The following is a 15,606-nucleotide window of genomic DNA, read 5'->3' as shown; positions in this document are numbered from 1 at the left end:
ACTAGTTTTTTTTATGTTTTGGGGTGAAATAATTTTTTAATGCTGTTAATAAATGCATTTGTTTTCAAAAAGCTTTTTTTTTTGTGAATATCCATGCTTTACTACCTACTAAAGGTCAAAACCTTTTATGCAATGACCTTTATATTACTTCACACAAAACACTACATCCATCTGCAAATCAAAAGGTTTGCCCACCCCTGGGTTAAACTCTCCTGTACGAACAGGGCAAATTCAGAAAGCCATTGTGGGTCACAAAAACATTCACAAAGGGGAACACGTTTTCTTTTTTTTTGTCTGGGAGGGGTGATTTTTGTTGTTATCGTAACATGGTTTAATGATGTTGGGACACCGAGAGCGTTGGCACACAGCTGGCATTGCGTTAAGCGCCATTCATTATGAGCTGAGTAGTACATCAAGCATGTGAAAGGCTTCCCCCCCTCTTAGCGCCAACACCAGATGGAGCACCGAGCCTCCCTGGATTTTGTAGTCTGCTGCCGTCTTTTCATCGTTCCTGAAAAATCAGAGGACAAAACATGCATGATGATTACAGTTGAAGGGGAAAAAAGATTCTCACTGTGAAAGAGCTCACATTTGTTTCCCACTGTAGATGAGCCTTTGTTGTTGAGGGGGTATGCCTTCTTTTTCTTCCACCCTTTCTTTAATTCGCTCCACCTAGAAAGCCAAACAAGATATCTGATAAGTGTCTATCTTGAGTGTTATTCAAGAGGACAAGATTTGAAATGTCTTTACCTTATCTGTGGGCTCAATATCGATTTCTATTTCTTTTCCAGTCAGAGTCTGAAACAGAAATCAAATCTTAAGGTCTGGTATGATCCATATTATGGAGCACAAACTCAACCAACATTTTTGAGTTTGCGTGCTAGATATTCTGTTATCTATTATTGTAATTGCTATCGAGATCCGCATTCTTAATTTAACCCCATGTCAGCAGAACTGGGGTCTCAAACACAATTGGAAGTTTTACTTTTCAGGTGTAAATTCTCCAACGTAGAGCATAAAGATTACTACGTAACAACAACATATAAGGTGTCAATTGCAAGTGACTTCACCCATATAAAATGACGCCACTCAAACGTATTGTTAATAATAAATACGGCGGCAAAAGTGCAAGCTACACAATATAGCTACAAAATGAAACGGTCGTTTAATTTGGAAAGATCCATGCAAAGTGCACACTTTCTTGTTTTACTCAAAATGACAAACGCCTTACCTTCACTTTGATCAGCATTTTGAAGGAGGAATATGACAATTTTAAATTATTTTAACATGTAATGAATAAAGCGATTTTGTATTATGAGTAGTTCTAACTGGTCGCCGGAATGATTCAGGATTACTTCCTGTGTTACATGCTAAAGGTTCAGGAAGTGACGTTTGCGTAAAATATTTGTCCTTGGTTCCGCTTTGCAGCCTTGTTTTTAATATTACGTTACCTAGTGTTGAGTTAATATTTTTGTAACCGTTTACTACTCAAATATAGCAAAAGTGGATGGAAATCAGCTTAGTCCAAATTTAAAAAACTGTACTGTATAGAGTTTTTTGCAGGATTAAAAAGAAAAAAAGGGAGGGGGGGGATAAATAGTAAATTTGGGGGGAAATATAAAGAAATAGTAACAATAATAATTTAACAATGTAAATTAGTCTTTACATGTCGAGAGTCCTCTAATGTTTGTTGCATTAACTTTGACGGTTTTTCCCCAAAAATATTTTTTTAAATATTTCATGTTTTATCATTTTGTGTATATTATATTCACAAATAAGATATATGAGAAGACAAAAAAATGAGTATTTTATGTCAAATCAAATTATTGGTGCTAATTAAATTTTGTAGTAATAATAATATATTTACATATTTTCACACACAACCTCTTATTACAAATAAAAAAATAAGATGTGGGCCACTGAGCAAACATCTTAAAGTGTGGACGGTCCAAAAAAATCGTTCCTACTCCTGCACAGATGTTTTTCATCGGTATAATGAGACAGGAAGTGTGTATATAATACCACTTGGCAAGTGCCTTGGCTTATTCAGCCATGTTTCTCCAGCTCTTAGGTGTGACACTAGTGGCTGTTTTTGCAACAGCTGAAAATGAAGGTATTGCACACACATCCTTTAATGCTGTACAGGTTTTTCACGTGAGACTCCTTTCTTAACAGATATCAATATAGAATGTAAGACAGACTCCGTAAACATCACATGGATCATCCCTGAGGAGCTAGTGCCATACTCGACTCATCTTTTCCTTGGAAACTGCATACGGTCAGGTGTGACTACTTTGCCAACGGGAGAATGGCTACTAAATTTTGACTACAAATTCAGAGAATGTAAATTTAAAAAAAAGGTAAGAGTAGCAAATTTGTCCATCGGAATCCTCTAGAAGCGTTTTGATGACCAGTTTGTCTTCCACAGATAAAGGGGAAACATGTGATCTATCAAAATATGATGCTCTACAAACCTGGAGCAAAGTCAGAGCCACCACTATATGAGTATTTCTTTGAATGTGTCCAGAAAAGGTGCGGTGTATTTTGATATCCATTGTTTACCTGAGCTCATTTAAAACATCCCAATATGTATTTAGGCCACAAGGGTGGATTCCTGCATTCCTAAACCCAGGTTCCAGTATTTCTGTAGGGCATGGTGGCCTCATCTTCCATATGGCACTCCTCAATGGTAATTTATTTTTTTTTGCTCACTGCCATAAAAAAATATATATATAAACCCAACTCAGTACTGGCATTCTTCATACAGAACAAATGACAGGCATAGCAAAATCGAATGTAATCTCGCTGGGCTCGGTCATACCAATCTGGGCGGCTGTGGAGCAGAGAGCCCATCAACCGTTGCGTCTCTTCATGGAGGAATGTGTCGCAACCCCCGCTGCAAAGCTGGAGCCACATCAGCAGGTTCATCCCATCATTGTCAACAAAGGGTAGGTCTCATTTACATCTTCAGTTTAAAAACCGGATTTGTAACCATTTACGTTCGCCAGATGTCTTATCGAGAGCAACTCTGCGTTTGTACCTCGATACCATTCATCTGCACTTGTTCTTTCCCTGCAGTCATCAATGTTGGGTATTGGAAAGGTGAGAAAGAAAATGATCAATTTGGAAACAGAATGATTTTATTTATTCTTTTAATTTTATTTTTCCCTATAGCTGTACATTCACTGTAAACTTGTTGCGTGGGATCCTGAAGTCCTTAATGAAAGCAAGAAAGCCTGTCAACATTCCAAGCAGAATGAAGGGCAAGTGTTGCACTGAGCTTCCTTTTATTTTATTTTTTTAATCTTCCTGTGCAATCATTTGTACTTTATCTTTGTTCTTAGATGGGAATTACTCGACGACCCATCCCAGAACAGCCTGTGTAGCTGCTGTGATCAGATCTGCAGAACCCGACCCAGAAGAAGAGCTGAACGAAGTATTTTCTTTTTTCTTTTTCTTTTTTTTGGTGGGGCGGGAACAACTTTGATTTGAGCTGCCACATGACTTGAATATATTTGAACCTCTCTCCTTAGAATCCCATGGGCTGACTCAACTTTCAGTGTTGGGACCGTTGATCATTGTGGATAGGTCGGAGAGAAGTCTGACCACATAAAAAGATGGAGGCCTTTTTTTCTGATTTGGATCCAGAGAATAAAATACTTTTGGACACAATGTGACTGTTTCAATGAATTGCAGTGTACTAACTTTCTTGGCCTGTTTTTTTTTTTTTTTTTGGTGGGCTGTCTAGAGTTGGAAGGGAATGAGCCCAAACCAAAATTTATTATAGTCCAAATTGACTTCAATGAATACAGACTACAAGAAAGTACAAATAACTGTAGCAAAATAAAGGTTATGTTGACAAATAGCCTATCTAGTAGTTCTGTTAATGTTCCAACACAAATGCCATAGTGATGGTTTTATGAAGGTAAATTGATTTCAAATGCATTGAGCTTGAAATGTGGACTTCATATTACAAACCTAGATGCATTCCAGACAGTCTATGACAAAATATTCATAAATAACCGTGGTGTATTTCTAATTGGAAGTTTGCCCCATGGGAAAAACTTAAATTTGATATCAGACTTAATTATGATTCTTGGGTGAATATATCAGTTCTTACGCAGTGTTTCTGTGCACATGAGTGTAAATGGATTTTTGTTGCATGAAATTATATCAATTTATTCCAAACAGTCTATTCTCTTCATTTCATAGTGATTATGCAGATTTTAGACCGGTCCAATCATATTTGATCCACTATGTGCTCACATGTCATTTGTATTGTTGGCAAGCAGACTCAGTAGTGCTAGACAATACATTGTAAATCATAATCATACTTAAACTGTTACTTTAACCAATCAGATTTAAATTTCACCGCCATACAATGTCAGTATTTTCTATTCCCTGATTGGTTAGGTCCAAAGACGCTAACTCATAAAAGAACATTGCAGCAATCCGCACACACTAATTTAATAATCAGCATGATGTATTTCATTTCAATTGATTACTATGATATTTTTATCATATTACAAAATAAATTGAATTTGAAAAGCATGGCACAGCTGAGCTGTCAGATAGTTTCCTATTGATGATTCTTATATTTGTAACGTGACCGTGGTGGGATCAAGAGGTTGAGTAATTCGGCACCCATCCCCGATATGATTTTTTTTTTATCCATAAAAAATTATGAGTAATCAGGTGCACCTGTGCAGGTTGGCTCACACACCAGGTGAAACAGCTGATTGAGTGCTCAGAGTGAATAAAAACAGAATTCCATGCAGCAAGCACATGTTCAGTCATGATGGCTTCTATTTGGCATAGTGCATTGCTATTGAGCATAGCTGCTGCTGTTGTTGCAGTGTATGCAGGTAATGTTGCTTTGCTGGGATTATTGTTTTTATTTTATTTTTTTAACCCTGTTTCTTTGCTGTATGTTGTCTTTGTTTCTCCCAAGATGTCAAGCTGGACTGTAGGCCTAATTTTGTGACCCTGGTGTGGAGGGAAAGCAGACAACATCCTGATCCATCGCTTTTTCGTTTGGGAACGTGCTCTCCTACCAGTTCATCTGCTCGGGAGGCAACTTTCAAAGTAGAGTATAAAGATTGTAACTTCAGGACAATGGTGAGTACCTGTTTGTGTGGTTACCTTTTTTTTTTTTTTTTTTTATTTGATGTCTTTAACAGTTCCACTTTCTCATAGGTAACTGGGGACAAGGTAGTGCACACAAACGATCTGGTTTATTTATCGCCTGACTCTGGAGTACAAACTCTCGACCATCCTGTTATTTGCATATTTGACAGGTCGGTTAACTGCGTCTGTCATCGCCTCACCAATAGCTGTTTTTTGAAGTTAGCCTTTTAACCTGTACCACGTTACAGGCCGAAAGAATGGGCCCCGACCATTTACGATCCAGTCTTCACAACCTATGGCCAGTCGGGTCTAGTGTTCCATATGGCACTTATGAACGGTGGGTTCATTGCTGAATAACTTCATTTTTGTATTCTAACTATTTTTTTTTATTTTAAGAGGACTTCACCGGCCCGGCTACGTCAACTCGTTTTGTGCTCGGGTCATTCATCCCAATCGTGGCTCGTGTGGAGGAGAAAATGCATCAGCCATTGCTCCTGCTGATTGAAGAGTGTATAGCTACAGCTACACCAGAGCGGCAGCCTGACCATTATTATAACATTATCAACAATAAGGGGTAGTATCTTAAAGCGAGACAAATGGTTTAAACTATTGTGAAATAATCTTGTAATTCTCCTTTTCTTCAATCATAGCTGTCTATTGGACAGTAAGATGTCACGGTCCAGATATGAACAAAGGCTCATTGCATCAGAAGTCCGACTTTCTCTTCAAGCGTTTAGATTTGCTGTTGAAGAGGAGGTAAGTTTTCAAGATGATTGAGTTGCTTATTTTTATTTTCCCTCCCCAACTTGATATTGATTTTATTTATTTTTTTACGTGTTCTTTTCAACAGGTCTATATTCATTGTAAACTTGTAGCTTGGGATCCATCTGGTATTGACCACACAAAGAAGGCGTGCAACTTTGTCAAAGGGCAAGGGTAAATGTTTTGAATTTTTGTCAGGCATTAGCTTTTAGTGTCAATTTTAAAACTTTTTTTTTTTCGGTCTTTGAGACTGATTTTCCAAAGAAATAATATGATCTTTAGTAGTTTTCATAGAAGTTTTATTAACTCTTCAATGCCTCACGACTTCAGGTGGGAGTTGGTGGACAACGTTGCACATAGCAGGTTGTGTGACTGCTGTGAAACAAGTTGCAAATCCAGGTGGTCAAGGAGTGTGGCTTCAGGTATCCAGCACCTCCCTCTCCTGGAATCACCGTGCTGGTCTAACAAGATCTTGTTTTTGCAGGGAAACATGGAGTTGTCCAGAATACAGTCCTAGAACCCTTGACAATCACTGAAGTCCGACCCTGAAGTGGCAAGTTCTACGTTTTTGTGTCAAATGACCTTGCGTAACATTAACAGGACTGGACCTCAGTGCAAAAAAAAGTTTTATTTTCATAAGCAGTTTAGTCAACCAATTTTTTTTTTTTTTTTTTTTCAAGCCCCATTGCATGTCCAATAAACAATCTGGAACACATGTCTGACTTTTGTGCATATTTGAGACTATAGCCTTTCACATTTGAGTCAAATGATCAGGATTGCTTTCAGCTTCCCGATGTGCTGCTCATTTATTCATGCACATTGGAAAAAAACTGAATCTTGTGGATCCTTGTGTTGGCAGAACATGTTTGCATATGTAACTGGTGCTCCTTTTAATTAACAAAAACAACTGTGGCCATTTGGCCTTTGAATTTCACACCGTAGCACACTCTCAGGCAACCAAAATTCAACTTCACATTCACACCACTGTTTAAAGAACAGGTTTTTTTTTTTTTTTGACAAATTCAGCCTAACCTTTAGATTCTATGGAAACAAAAAAAGGACTATTTTTCATCCCAAGGTGCCTGAGGGGTTATTGTCAAAGTTGCCAGTTTGAATAATAAAACAAAATATAATTCAGCAGAGAAACTCTAACTAAACCTAGTATGAAAATATCAGTCTGTTTCAGCATTTTTATTTCCACACTTTGCAGGCTCAGAAATGTCTGCGTTGTTGGAGTAGTTGGTAAAATGTACAGCGTGTCTGAATTCCAAAAAATTGGGAATTTTGGGAATTTATAATCGTTTACGTCACTTTACACTAGACGATGTGGTTGTCTCTTGGCTACATCAAAATGGCGGCAAGACCTCGTCACTAAAAGTTTGTCTGGTCCTTAATCAAAGTAGCTTTTTTTAATGAAATTGTTATACGGTATAGAAATAGTTGTTTCATTAATATGTATATAAAGTATTCGATTTTTTCCCGAAGTTCAGTGAGTGTCTCAACAGTCAAGTGGCTCATAAGCTAATGCTAGCAAGCTAACGGCCGCAGTAACTCGTCCGTTTTTTGTCAACCACTTCTCAGATTTGCGGCAGGTAAGTTTACGAAAATGTGACATGTTTTATATTCGACTGCATGTTACGGTTTTTTAAGTTTGTAGTCACACGGAAAATTTTATTTGAAAATGTTAAGTAGCAACAACTCATAGCTAACACATATAGCCGTTATTCGCGTGCTACAAGAGGTACGAATAATTGTTGGTGTGATAAATGTATTTTACATATACTTAAAGATAACGTGATAACATACTTAAATAAAACTAATTTGTTAAACAAAATTCGTTTTACAAAGTGAATAGTTTTGCTCTTAACCTGTTTGTTTGTTTGTTTGTTTGTTTGTTTGTTTGTTTGTTTAGATCTGAGGGGAGCAAATGGAGTGGTTCCACTGTAACAAGTGCTTCATAAGACGTGGATCAACATTTGCAGTTTCTACCTGTGGACACATCTGCTGTGAAGCTTGCATTAAATCTGCCATACCAGGTCTGTTCTCATCATATTCAGATTCCTTGTAAAAAGTAGTTGATAAAACAGTTTGAGTCACTGTTGGGATTGTGCATTTCTCCTCAGCAAAATGCGTCATATGTGGAACCAACTGCAAATATATTCCCATCACAGACAAGGTTGGTTATGTTTTATATCTTATGTTGCGGTGATCCAAACATGTATAGGCTCGAGAGTTTCCTGAACCAGAGCCTCCTTCCTTACTACAGTAAAACTACAGTTTGAAGTGACTTTTTATTGCAGGGTGTTGAAGTCACACCTGTGCAGTGCAATAAATGTGATACGCTCTGTGACGCAGATAGTGGTCACACTTGATGCTGTCTACTTTTGAGGGTTCACTTGTATTCTATTAATCTTCAATTGTGCTGTAGTAGAAAATAGGCGGTTGTATGGAAATATAACATTGAGGAATACCGGCGAAGGAAATTATGCATCGTCATTAAAATGTACCTTTGCACACATCATATAGATTTTGCCCTTATGAAACAACAAATCAGAAATGATTTCAGAACATCTTTGGAAATGTTGCTGTATGTGGTGTTTGTAATATTGAAACAGGCTTTGTTTTTTTTTTAGATGAAACCGCAGGACAAGATGTTTTTCATGGACCCCGTAGAGCTCCTCGTTTCACGGCTAGAACGCATTGTTCAGGTTTGTTTCCCGCCTGACTGCTGTCTTTTTTAATAGCTCGCACATTCTGAGAGGTATTTAACCTTATTGGTGACTGAAAAGAGCCCTGAAATCAAATCTGAACGTGAACAGTCTAAAGATGAGAACTCATCCCTCAGATTACCAATTTTCAACGGACGCAAATGGAGCGAACGATGGCGTATTTCAAATACAAGTCTGTCGAATTAGAAAAGCGCCTGAAAGAAGTCACTCAGCAGAGTTACAGGTGAATTAAGGATGCATTTATTGTTCCCCCAGAAATGCTATTTACTGATATTGTCACTGTTGATTCTTTTGTCATAAGGCAAATAGCTGAATTGAAAAGAGAGAATGCTGATTTAAAAAGCCAAAATATGGAGTTGCAAAGAGAGATGGCAGAGTTGAAAAAGCCTCTCTCACAGAGGAGGGTAAGTGTTGTGTTTTGAATTTCAAAAGTGTTTCGGGAAAAGGTGTTAATAGTGGTAGTCTGCTCTCCATAGGGTTCTCCGGCACCATTTGAAACAAATCGGTAAAAGCTCATTTCTTTTTCACAATAATGACTTATGTTGAGGCTGTAAGTGAAACGTATGTCTCGTTCACTGTGCAGCGTTCGAAGGATCTCGCTTCCTGTGGCTGTCACTCCTCCTGGTAATTCCAGTTACCTGTTTTTTAATTTTTAGTTTGTTTCTATTATATATTTGTAATTGAGCAGAATTATACAAATCCTTTGCAATACAGTTGCAGAATTATTTATTATATTATGATAAATCCTAATTAAATTCTGACATATGCAAGAATTTAATTTTCAAACCTTGCAGTTTTGTTTGCCATGGGAATGGCATTCTTTAAGAATACGTATATATTGTTGACTCATTTAATTTTTTTTCCATCTCTCAGTTATCTCTCACTTAAGAACTATGAGGTACGTTTGACAGCCATTTTGTTATGCAGCCTCTAATTTACATTAATGACATTTCAGCATCCATACGTGTTCTGTGGTTTCAGTCCCCTAGGTCCAATGTGGCCCAGAAACAGAGGTCTTGGTCTTGCATCTCGAACAGTTAAGTACCGTGATCGATCTATACAGTTTTAAAAATTTTCAAAACATTTTAAATGAACAAAAATACTGTACTGTCATGGAGCTGGTGCAGATTACAGACTCATTATTTTGAAAAGATGTGTCTGAATTTGAAGAAAATGTGAAACTAATTTCTCCTATGTTTGGAATTTTACTCAGAGTCCTGGATCAATCACTTCTTTGTCAAGCCACAGCCCTCTTCTTTAACATATACACAGTAAGTGTTGTAATTTCTTTCGTTTCTTGTCATTCTTTAGTGCGTATTAGGTTTGTCAGAATATTAAACATCTTGTTTTTAAAGGGACCACAATTCCAAACACCCCATCTACAAGGTAAGAAATACAATTCTTAAAAGTTAGCTTTTCGTCACATTTGCATCTTCCCCTCTTCAATTTGTGTAGTCCACAGAAGCCCAAGCAGCTTCCTGTTCCATCAAATGGCTGATTTATCAGTACACTCACCTAGGCATTAATCAAACTGGTTGAACCAGTCTTTTTTTGTGGGGGGGGGTCCAGTTCAGTTGTTGCACTGCGTTGTTTTCCGTTGAGTAATTTATCAGTCATATGATCTCACTGTTCTGGTTTCCGCATGGTGCCAATTTTTGCCAGCTTAGTTAGAAGCTGTACATACATGCGATAAATTGTAAAAGGAGCATCAACATGCATTTGACAATCGCTTGGAAAATCTGCGATCTATTAAAATTCGCAGTCAAAATCTAACATGTTCATTTGAAGTAGTACGTTTAACACAAATAATTCTTTAAATATGTAACAACTTTAAATGAATTTTTGAAAAACTGCCTTTAAAAAAAATGTAAACAAGCATATAATACATTTCACTTAATCATAACCGAGTGAGGTGACTTGCTGCACGTATGCTATTAAAGAAAATGTTGTGCTGTTAAGTATGGTTACTTTAAAATCAAAGTATTTCAAAAGGATTAGCCAAGTGAATTATGAATTGTGTTTGGATACATACTGCAGAGGTGAATGGCAATGTTTGTAACTTTTTTTTAATCTGAACTTGTATAAGTTAACAAACAACAGCAGGTTGAAGGAGAACAGTGTTTAGTACATGAAATAATTGGACAAAACGGCAGCAGGCTCCAAATCCAAAGTGCAAGATGTCAAATTAAAGGGGAAAATGTCCAGTGTGCATTCCTTACAAGGAATAATGGGTTAGAAAGGAATGATTACTCAAAATGTCAGTGGCTTAGTTGTCTCGTCCACTGTACTCGGGTACCAAAAGAGCCACCAGTTTAAATTACTGCTACAATGAGCTATTCTGCAGTTCGTATCTAAACAAATAAGAAAAAAATATAGCAAACCAGTGTACAATTTTCTTTCCTATTTACAGCGACACGGGTAGCAAAGTTCTTCAGTTTCAAATATATTAGGATAAACAGAAAATGAAGTAAATATACATGCCTCAAACCTTGATCTGGGCTTGTACTTGGAAGACTAAATGTTACAATACAACGCTTCAGATAAAGCAAAAACGTAATCACACCAAGTGACAACTAAACTTGCTGGTAGAGACGATATTCGAGTACTGAGTCAACACAACCCCTTTGATAGGCTTCAACCGCTTTAATCTGCAACAAGAGGTTCTTGGTGAACCTCGCCCACAACCTGAGCTGAAAACCAGTCTCGCACTTGCTGGTAACTCATTTTGGATTTCTTGCATAATATGTCAAGGTCTTTTTCGTTGAGTGAGCCCGTTGAGAGAAAATATCGTACTAACGGTTGGACATTTGGGCAACCTGCGCCGGTTCCATTCACTTGGGATTTTCGTTTGCGGCTACCTCCAACTCGCGGGGACAATCCTGAGCCATTAGGTAGAGCGGCGTTACTCTGCTGGGCGGCCAGCTCTGCCAAGAATTTGTCACGGACCCCCTTAACCCATCGCAGTTGGCCGTTTTTAACAGCGTAACGCGTGTCCCCAAACCACTGGATAACATCAGCTCGAGGTAAACCGGTAATCCTAACAAGTTCTGTGTAATCATCACTCTTGGGCCACTGACAGCGTAGGAAGTGCTGTTTCAATAAAGCCAACTGCTCCTTGGTCTTCCTCGGTCTGCCGCCAGATGACCGGGATGTAGATGCCGTCGAGAGGTGTAGATTATTGCCCCTGGTCGAGTGGTCTGACTTCTTTGATGTGCTGTTGATGTTGTCTGAGGGCAGTTTGTATGGTGACGCCTCAGGTGGTGGAGTTCCAGAGGGGGAGGAGCTGGGAGAGGATTTGCATGCGTCAGGCGGTTCCTGCGGAGGAGCCTGTTGGTCGAGCTTGGGGGGCTTGACCAACTGTAAAGGTTCTTCTTCGCTTTGCTCCCCGTCTTTTAGACTGTCTCCATCACCAGACAGATCTTCCATGGCTTCATATCCCTCCGCCTCAAGGTCCCGTTCCCCGAAAGCCTCAAGGCTGTGAGACAAGAAAGTCTGGAAGAAATGTGAATTTCTTATCACATTGCTTCGGGCTACCTCCTGGCCTTTCCCCGCCGGATTAAAAAGACGACTCTTTTGAGTCGTGAGTGAAAGAGGTTCGCTTTGTTGTTCGTGTTTGCCTCCTACAGCTGGGAGAGTAGAAAAGCCCTGGGCCGCTGCCAGACTTCCTCGTCCGACTCTAAGCTGGTAACGGCTGTCGCTGAACCATTTTCGGATGTCGTTGCGGCTCAAACCGGTCTCCTCCTGCAAGCGCCTAAGCTCCACCTCTGCAGGCCAGTTCTCTCTCAAAAAACTCTTGCGAAGTGCAGCAAGCTGAGCTTTAGACTTTTTGTAGCGTCCGTGGCGGTGTTGTTGTGGAGAGGAGCCTGAAAGGTCTAAGGACACCTCAGCAGGCGCAGGAGCAACAGCAGCAGCATCAGCGGTGATGGCAGCCACCGCATTAGCACTTGATGGTATGTCACTTGGTGGGCGGTAGAAGTAAGAATCCTGAGGTGGCGGTAATGTGGAACTGAAACACGGGGAAGTGGATTTGGTTGGTTTATAAGAATCTGGTGATTCACATTTTGGTTTCTTCTTCTGAGGAGACACAATAGGCAAAACAGGTTCGGCGACAGAATCTTTCTCCTCAATGACTTTGGCTTCCTCACTTGGTTCAGTGGAGTCATCAAAAGAATATGGCACTGATAGTTTCCGCCGTGTCTCCTCTATCTCCTCTGATGACCAACTGATCCCGTATTTGATTCTCTGTACCATGAACCAAACCTTAACTTTGTCCAAGGGCAAAGAGCAAAGCCGGGCTAAGGTGTTGACCTCAAGTGACGATGGGTATGGAAACAAGTTAAAGGCTTGGACGAGCTCTGGAATGGAGTCCAGTTCGCGGGTTTGATCAGAATGTGTCCACACCAATTTCAGTTCTTCTGAGACAAGAGGCAAGCACACAACAGCGTTGTGGTTGGTGGTGAAACTGGATGCGGAGCCTGCGTTGCTTTCGGGCGACCTGGCAGGAAGATGCAAATCTTTAACAGCGTGTTTATCTTCTTGCTTTACTTTACAAACAGTCTTTGTCGTTTTGCTATCCAAGAACTTCTTAGCCACGTGAGCGCCCACTCTGCCGTTTTGTTCATCGAAAGTTGCCATCTGGGCCTTGGAAGTAGGGTGTTTCACCTGGAAGAAAAAGGGTATTATTTAATATGTTGATAGTTTCCAAAAAATGTCAGACCACTAGAGTTTATATGCTAATGTTTTCAGAACTTTTGTTTTGCCCTCATTGTCGAAGTCAGTTATCGGACAGCTGTTCCCCCTCCCCCCCTCTACTTTGAACTCCTTATTCTGAACTCCCCCTGAAACGAGTCGTATACCCGGTCCAGACTGGGTTCCCCTCCCCCAAAGTGTGGTGGGTGACTTTTGTTTTGTGTGAGCAGGGGGGGTAGGTGGGGGGGGGGCACTGGTCGCAAAGGGTGGGAGTGTGGAGAACGGACATCCATGAGAAAACCCTTCACGGTTACGTTCTCACCCTTTTCTTATTAGGCTTTGTTCCACTTCAAGTTTCCAAAGACAAGTAGAGCCCCTTCGTGAAGGCAAACAGCAGAGCAGAAGCCTGTGAATTTAATGAACAGAGAAAACGATCAGCATTAGTCAGACTTTATTTTGTTCCAAGTTAAAAAGTATTAAACTTAAAAACACCTTAAGAGAGTTTGGTAGTTTTTTTTATATATGTTAAGCAACAGGTATCGAATCAAACAAATTTATAATGTAACTTTTTTGTGAAACTAGTTTGAATTAAACCGTTAATAATTTGAATTAAGTACAAATAATTTACTTTCTTTCATTCTTTTGGTTTTAATGAACGTGTGAATAGCCTGGGCACCGTCGTCAATCACATATAAATAAATAAATAAATAAGCCACAAATTTCTCAATAACAGGTAACATTTTAATTGGGAAACAAGGAGAAATACGCATCTTGTTTTGAGATTGCGCCATGGGCGCAGATTGAGGTCGCTTTTTGCCCACGCAAAAAAAAAAATGTGTAACCAAACCACGAGCCAACTCTAACGCCACAACGTTCGTCATTCGTGACCTATTGGAACAAATAGGGGCGCTAATTCGAGTAGCTGTCCCGTGTTGTTGTTGTTGTTTTTATCTGAGACGTAATGCATTGAAATTTAAAATATTTTTCCAATTAAGGGTTGAATTCGGTAAAAAGTTGCTGGTTGTACCCCTAACAATGGTAGTCGTGCCTGTGCCCCTTTATGGCGTACTAAGTAAAACGCTTCACTGAGCTGGCGCACTTCGCCGCCAGACACACTTCGATTTAACGCTGAAAATAAACTTACCGCAAAAGAATCCGTTGTCCCGTAGCTCCGTGTGAGCGAAAGGACAACGAGTTGAAAAGGTCCAGTTTCCGTTTATTGAGAGGCGGCTCTAAATGGCCGAAGTTTGGAAGAAGACTGGACACAATGCCCGTCCGTCTGGCGGCTTGACCCTTGGCTTATTTAACCGAGCGCCTCGTCGGATTAACGGCCAAGGAAGGCAAGATGCGACGGCGACCAAGTTTGTCACCCTTTCCTTGGACTTAATCTCGCTTGCCCCCGTCTTAGGCGTCTTTTTCTCCCGACTGAGAGCTGGTGATCGGTCGCTATCGCTGCTTGGTCCGCGGCCGCTTTTGTTCTGTTGAGAAGTGTTTCCACTGTCCGGCCAGATCGAGGCGAGGCGGAGCTGCGGACCAGGAAGCCCAACCAGGCCCAACTGACTGTCACGGCCTCGGCGTAGTGGGTGTGCCAGTCTGCCGGGGAAGGCTTCACATTGGTGGGAGAAAGCGTCTGTACAACAAATCCTGGCCAGTGGGCTAAACACTTTTTCCCCCCCCCCTACGTTAACCACGTTGCGCCCCCCATCAAATCTGGGCCACATTACGATGAGATTTATTTGCGTAGAGAATCATGTATGTAGAATCATAACCAACAGTAATTTCCTTCAGTCACGTTATGTGTTTTTGAGAACCAGGTAGGGGGGCGTCTTTATTTGTTGAAAATATTTGAAATGTCCATGTATTCATCAGTAGCTATAGAGCTAATGATGGTGCTTATTCAAATTGGAAGAGACAGGCTCCAACATAAAAAATAAAAAAAACACTGGAGTGAGGACAAAGGTGAAAAAAGAACCACTTCCCAAAAATGATGAGATTCATTTTGAGGGTCAGCACCTAATGGGCTACAAATGAGTAACCAACAATTTCTTTTCCTGAGAGAAAATAAGGGAAATGTATTGTCAGATAGCTTTCTTTAAATATATATATATATATATATATATATATATATATATATATATATATATATATATATATATATATATATATATATATATATATATATATATATATATATATATATAAAAATGCAGTAAATGCTCAGTTAAAAGTTCAATACAGGACCAGTTTAGTACAGTATATCAAATAGACCCGAAGTTTAAAATTAAAGGACTATGATAGA

General features: G+C 39.6%; 5 protein-coding genes across 10 annotated transcripts; 3 read left to right on the top strand and 2 right to left on the bottom strand.

The window, feature by feature from the left end:
• Nucleotides 1-278: 278 nt before the first annotated feature.
• nedd8l (NEDD8 ubiquitin like modifier, like) lies at nt 279-1,400 on the bottom strand. The gene is made up of 4 exons (XM_085929864.1): nt 1,232-1,400; nt 751-798; nt 590-672; nt 279-511 (listed from the first exon to the last, which is right to left on the bottom strand). The coding sequence occupies exons 1-4, from the start codon at nt 1,247-1,249 to the stop codon at nt 394-396; spliced, it is 267 nt and encodes an 88-aa protein (XP_085785990.1). The 5' UTR covers nt 1,250-1,400; the 3' UTR covers nt 279-393.
• Nucleotides 1,401-1,957: 557 nt separating this feature from the next.
• Nucleotides 1,958-3,690, top strand: zp3f.2 (zona pellucida glycoprotein 3f, tandem duplicate 2). Its single transcript, XM_085929990.1, has 9 exons — nt 1,958-2,113; nt 2,176-2,360; nt 2,429-2,532; nt 2,598-2,689; nt 2,768-2,948; nt 3,009-3,102; nt 3,175-3,263; nt 3,345-3,436; nt 3,534-3,690. The coding sequence occupies exons 1-9, from the start codon at nt 2,053-2,055 to the stop codon at nt 3,611-3,613; spliced, it is 978 nt and encodes a 325-aa protein (XP_085786116.1). The 5' UTR covers nt 1,958-2,052; the 3' UTR covers nt 3,614-3,690.
• A 1,031-nt stretch (nt 3,691-4,721) lies between these two features.
• On the top strand, nt 4,722-6,536 carry LOC147046322 (zona pellucida sperm-binding protein 3-like). Its single transcript, XM_085930895.1, has 9 exons — nt 4,722-4,865; nt 4,952-5,118; nt 5,197-5,297; nt 5,376-5,464; nt 5,524-5,701; nt 5,778-5,883; nt 5,978-6,063; nt 6,220-6,311; nt 6,374-6,536. Exons 1-9 carry the CDS (start codon nt 4,796-4,798, stop codon nt 6,436-6,438), a joined length of 954 nt encoding a protein of 317 aa, XP_085787021.1. The 5' UTR covers nt 4,722-4,795; the 3' UTR covers nt 6,439-6,536.
• Nucleotides 6,537-7,217: 681 nt separating this feature from the next.
• LOC147046320 (E3 ubiquitin-protein ligase RNF212B-like) lies at nt 7,218-15,384 on the top strand. Of its 6 annotated transcripts, none has more exons than XM_085929996.1 (13): nt 7,218-7,481; nt 7,802-7,925; nt 8,013-8,065; nt 8,523-8,597; nt 8,735-8,841; nt 8,920-9,022; nt 9,095-9,123; nt 9,202-9,242; nt 9,492-9,516; nt 9,600-9,654; nt 9,832-9,889; nt 9,974-10,004; nt 14,817-15,384. In XM_085929996.1, exons 2-11 carry the CDS (start codon nt 7,817-7,819, stop codon nt 9,877-9,879), a joined length of 645 nt encoding a protein of 214 aa, XP_085786122.1. In that variant the 5' UTR covers nt 7,218-7,481; nt 7,802-7,816; the 3' UTR covers nt 9,880-9,889; nt 9,974-10,004; nt 14,817-15,384. The 6 variants fall into 6 exon arrangements, with proteins under 6 accessions (XP_085786122.1, XP_085786121.1, XP_085786120.1 ...); XM_085929995.1 differs by having other exon boundaries at nt 10,081-15,384; XM_085929994.1 differs by having other exon boundaries at nt 10,074-15,384.
• homeza (homeobox and leucine zipper encoding a) lies at nt 10,667-14,929 on the bottom strand. Its single transcript, XM_085929989.1, has 3 exons — nt 14,452-14,929; nt 13,630-13,713; nt 10,667-13,280 (listed from the first exon to the last, which is right to left on the bottom strand). The coding sequence occupies exon 3, from the start codon at nt 13,251-13,253 to the stop codon at nt 11,262-11,264; it is 1,992 nt and encodes a 663-aa protein (XP_085786115.1). The 5' UTR covers nt 13,254-13,280; nt 13,630-13,713; nt 14,452-14,929; the 3' UTR covers nt 10,667-11,261.
• Nucleotides 15,385-15,606: the final 222 nt, after the last annotated feature.

The sequence above is a fragment of the Syngnathus leptorhynchus genome, chromosome 14 (assembly GCF_054491065.1).
Source record: "Syngnathus leptorhynchus isolate UIUO chromosome 14, UIUO_Slep, whole genome shotgun sequence".
NCBI classification, from domain to species: domain Eukaryota; kingdom Metazoa; phylum Chordata; class Actinopteri; order Syngnathiformes; family Syngnathidae; genus Syngnathus; species Syngnathus leptorhynchus.
Note: the sequence above shows the minus strand (reverse complement) of the source record. Positions and strands in the feature narration are given on the sequence as shown.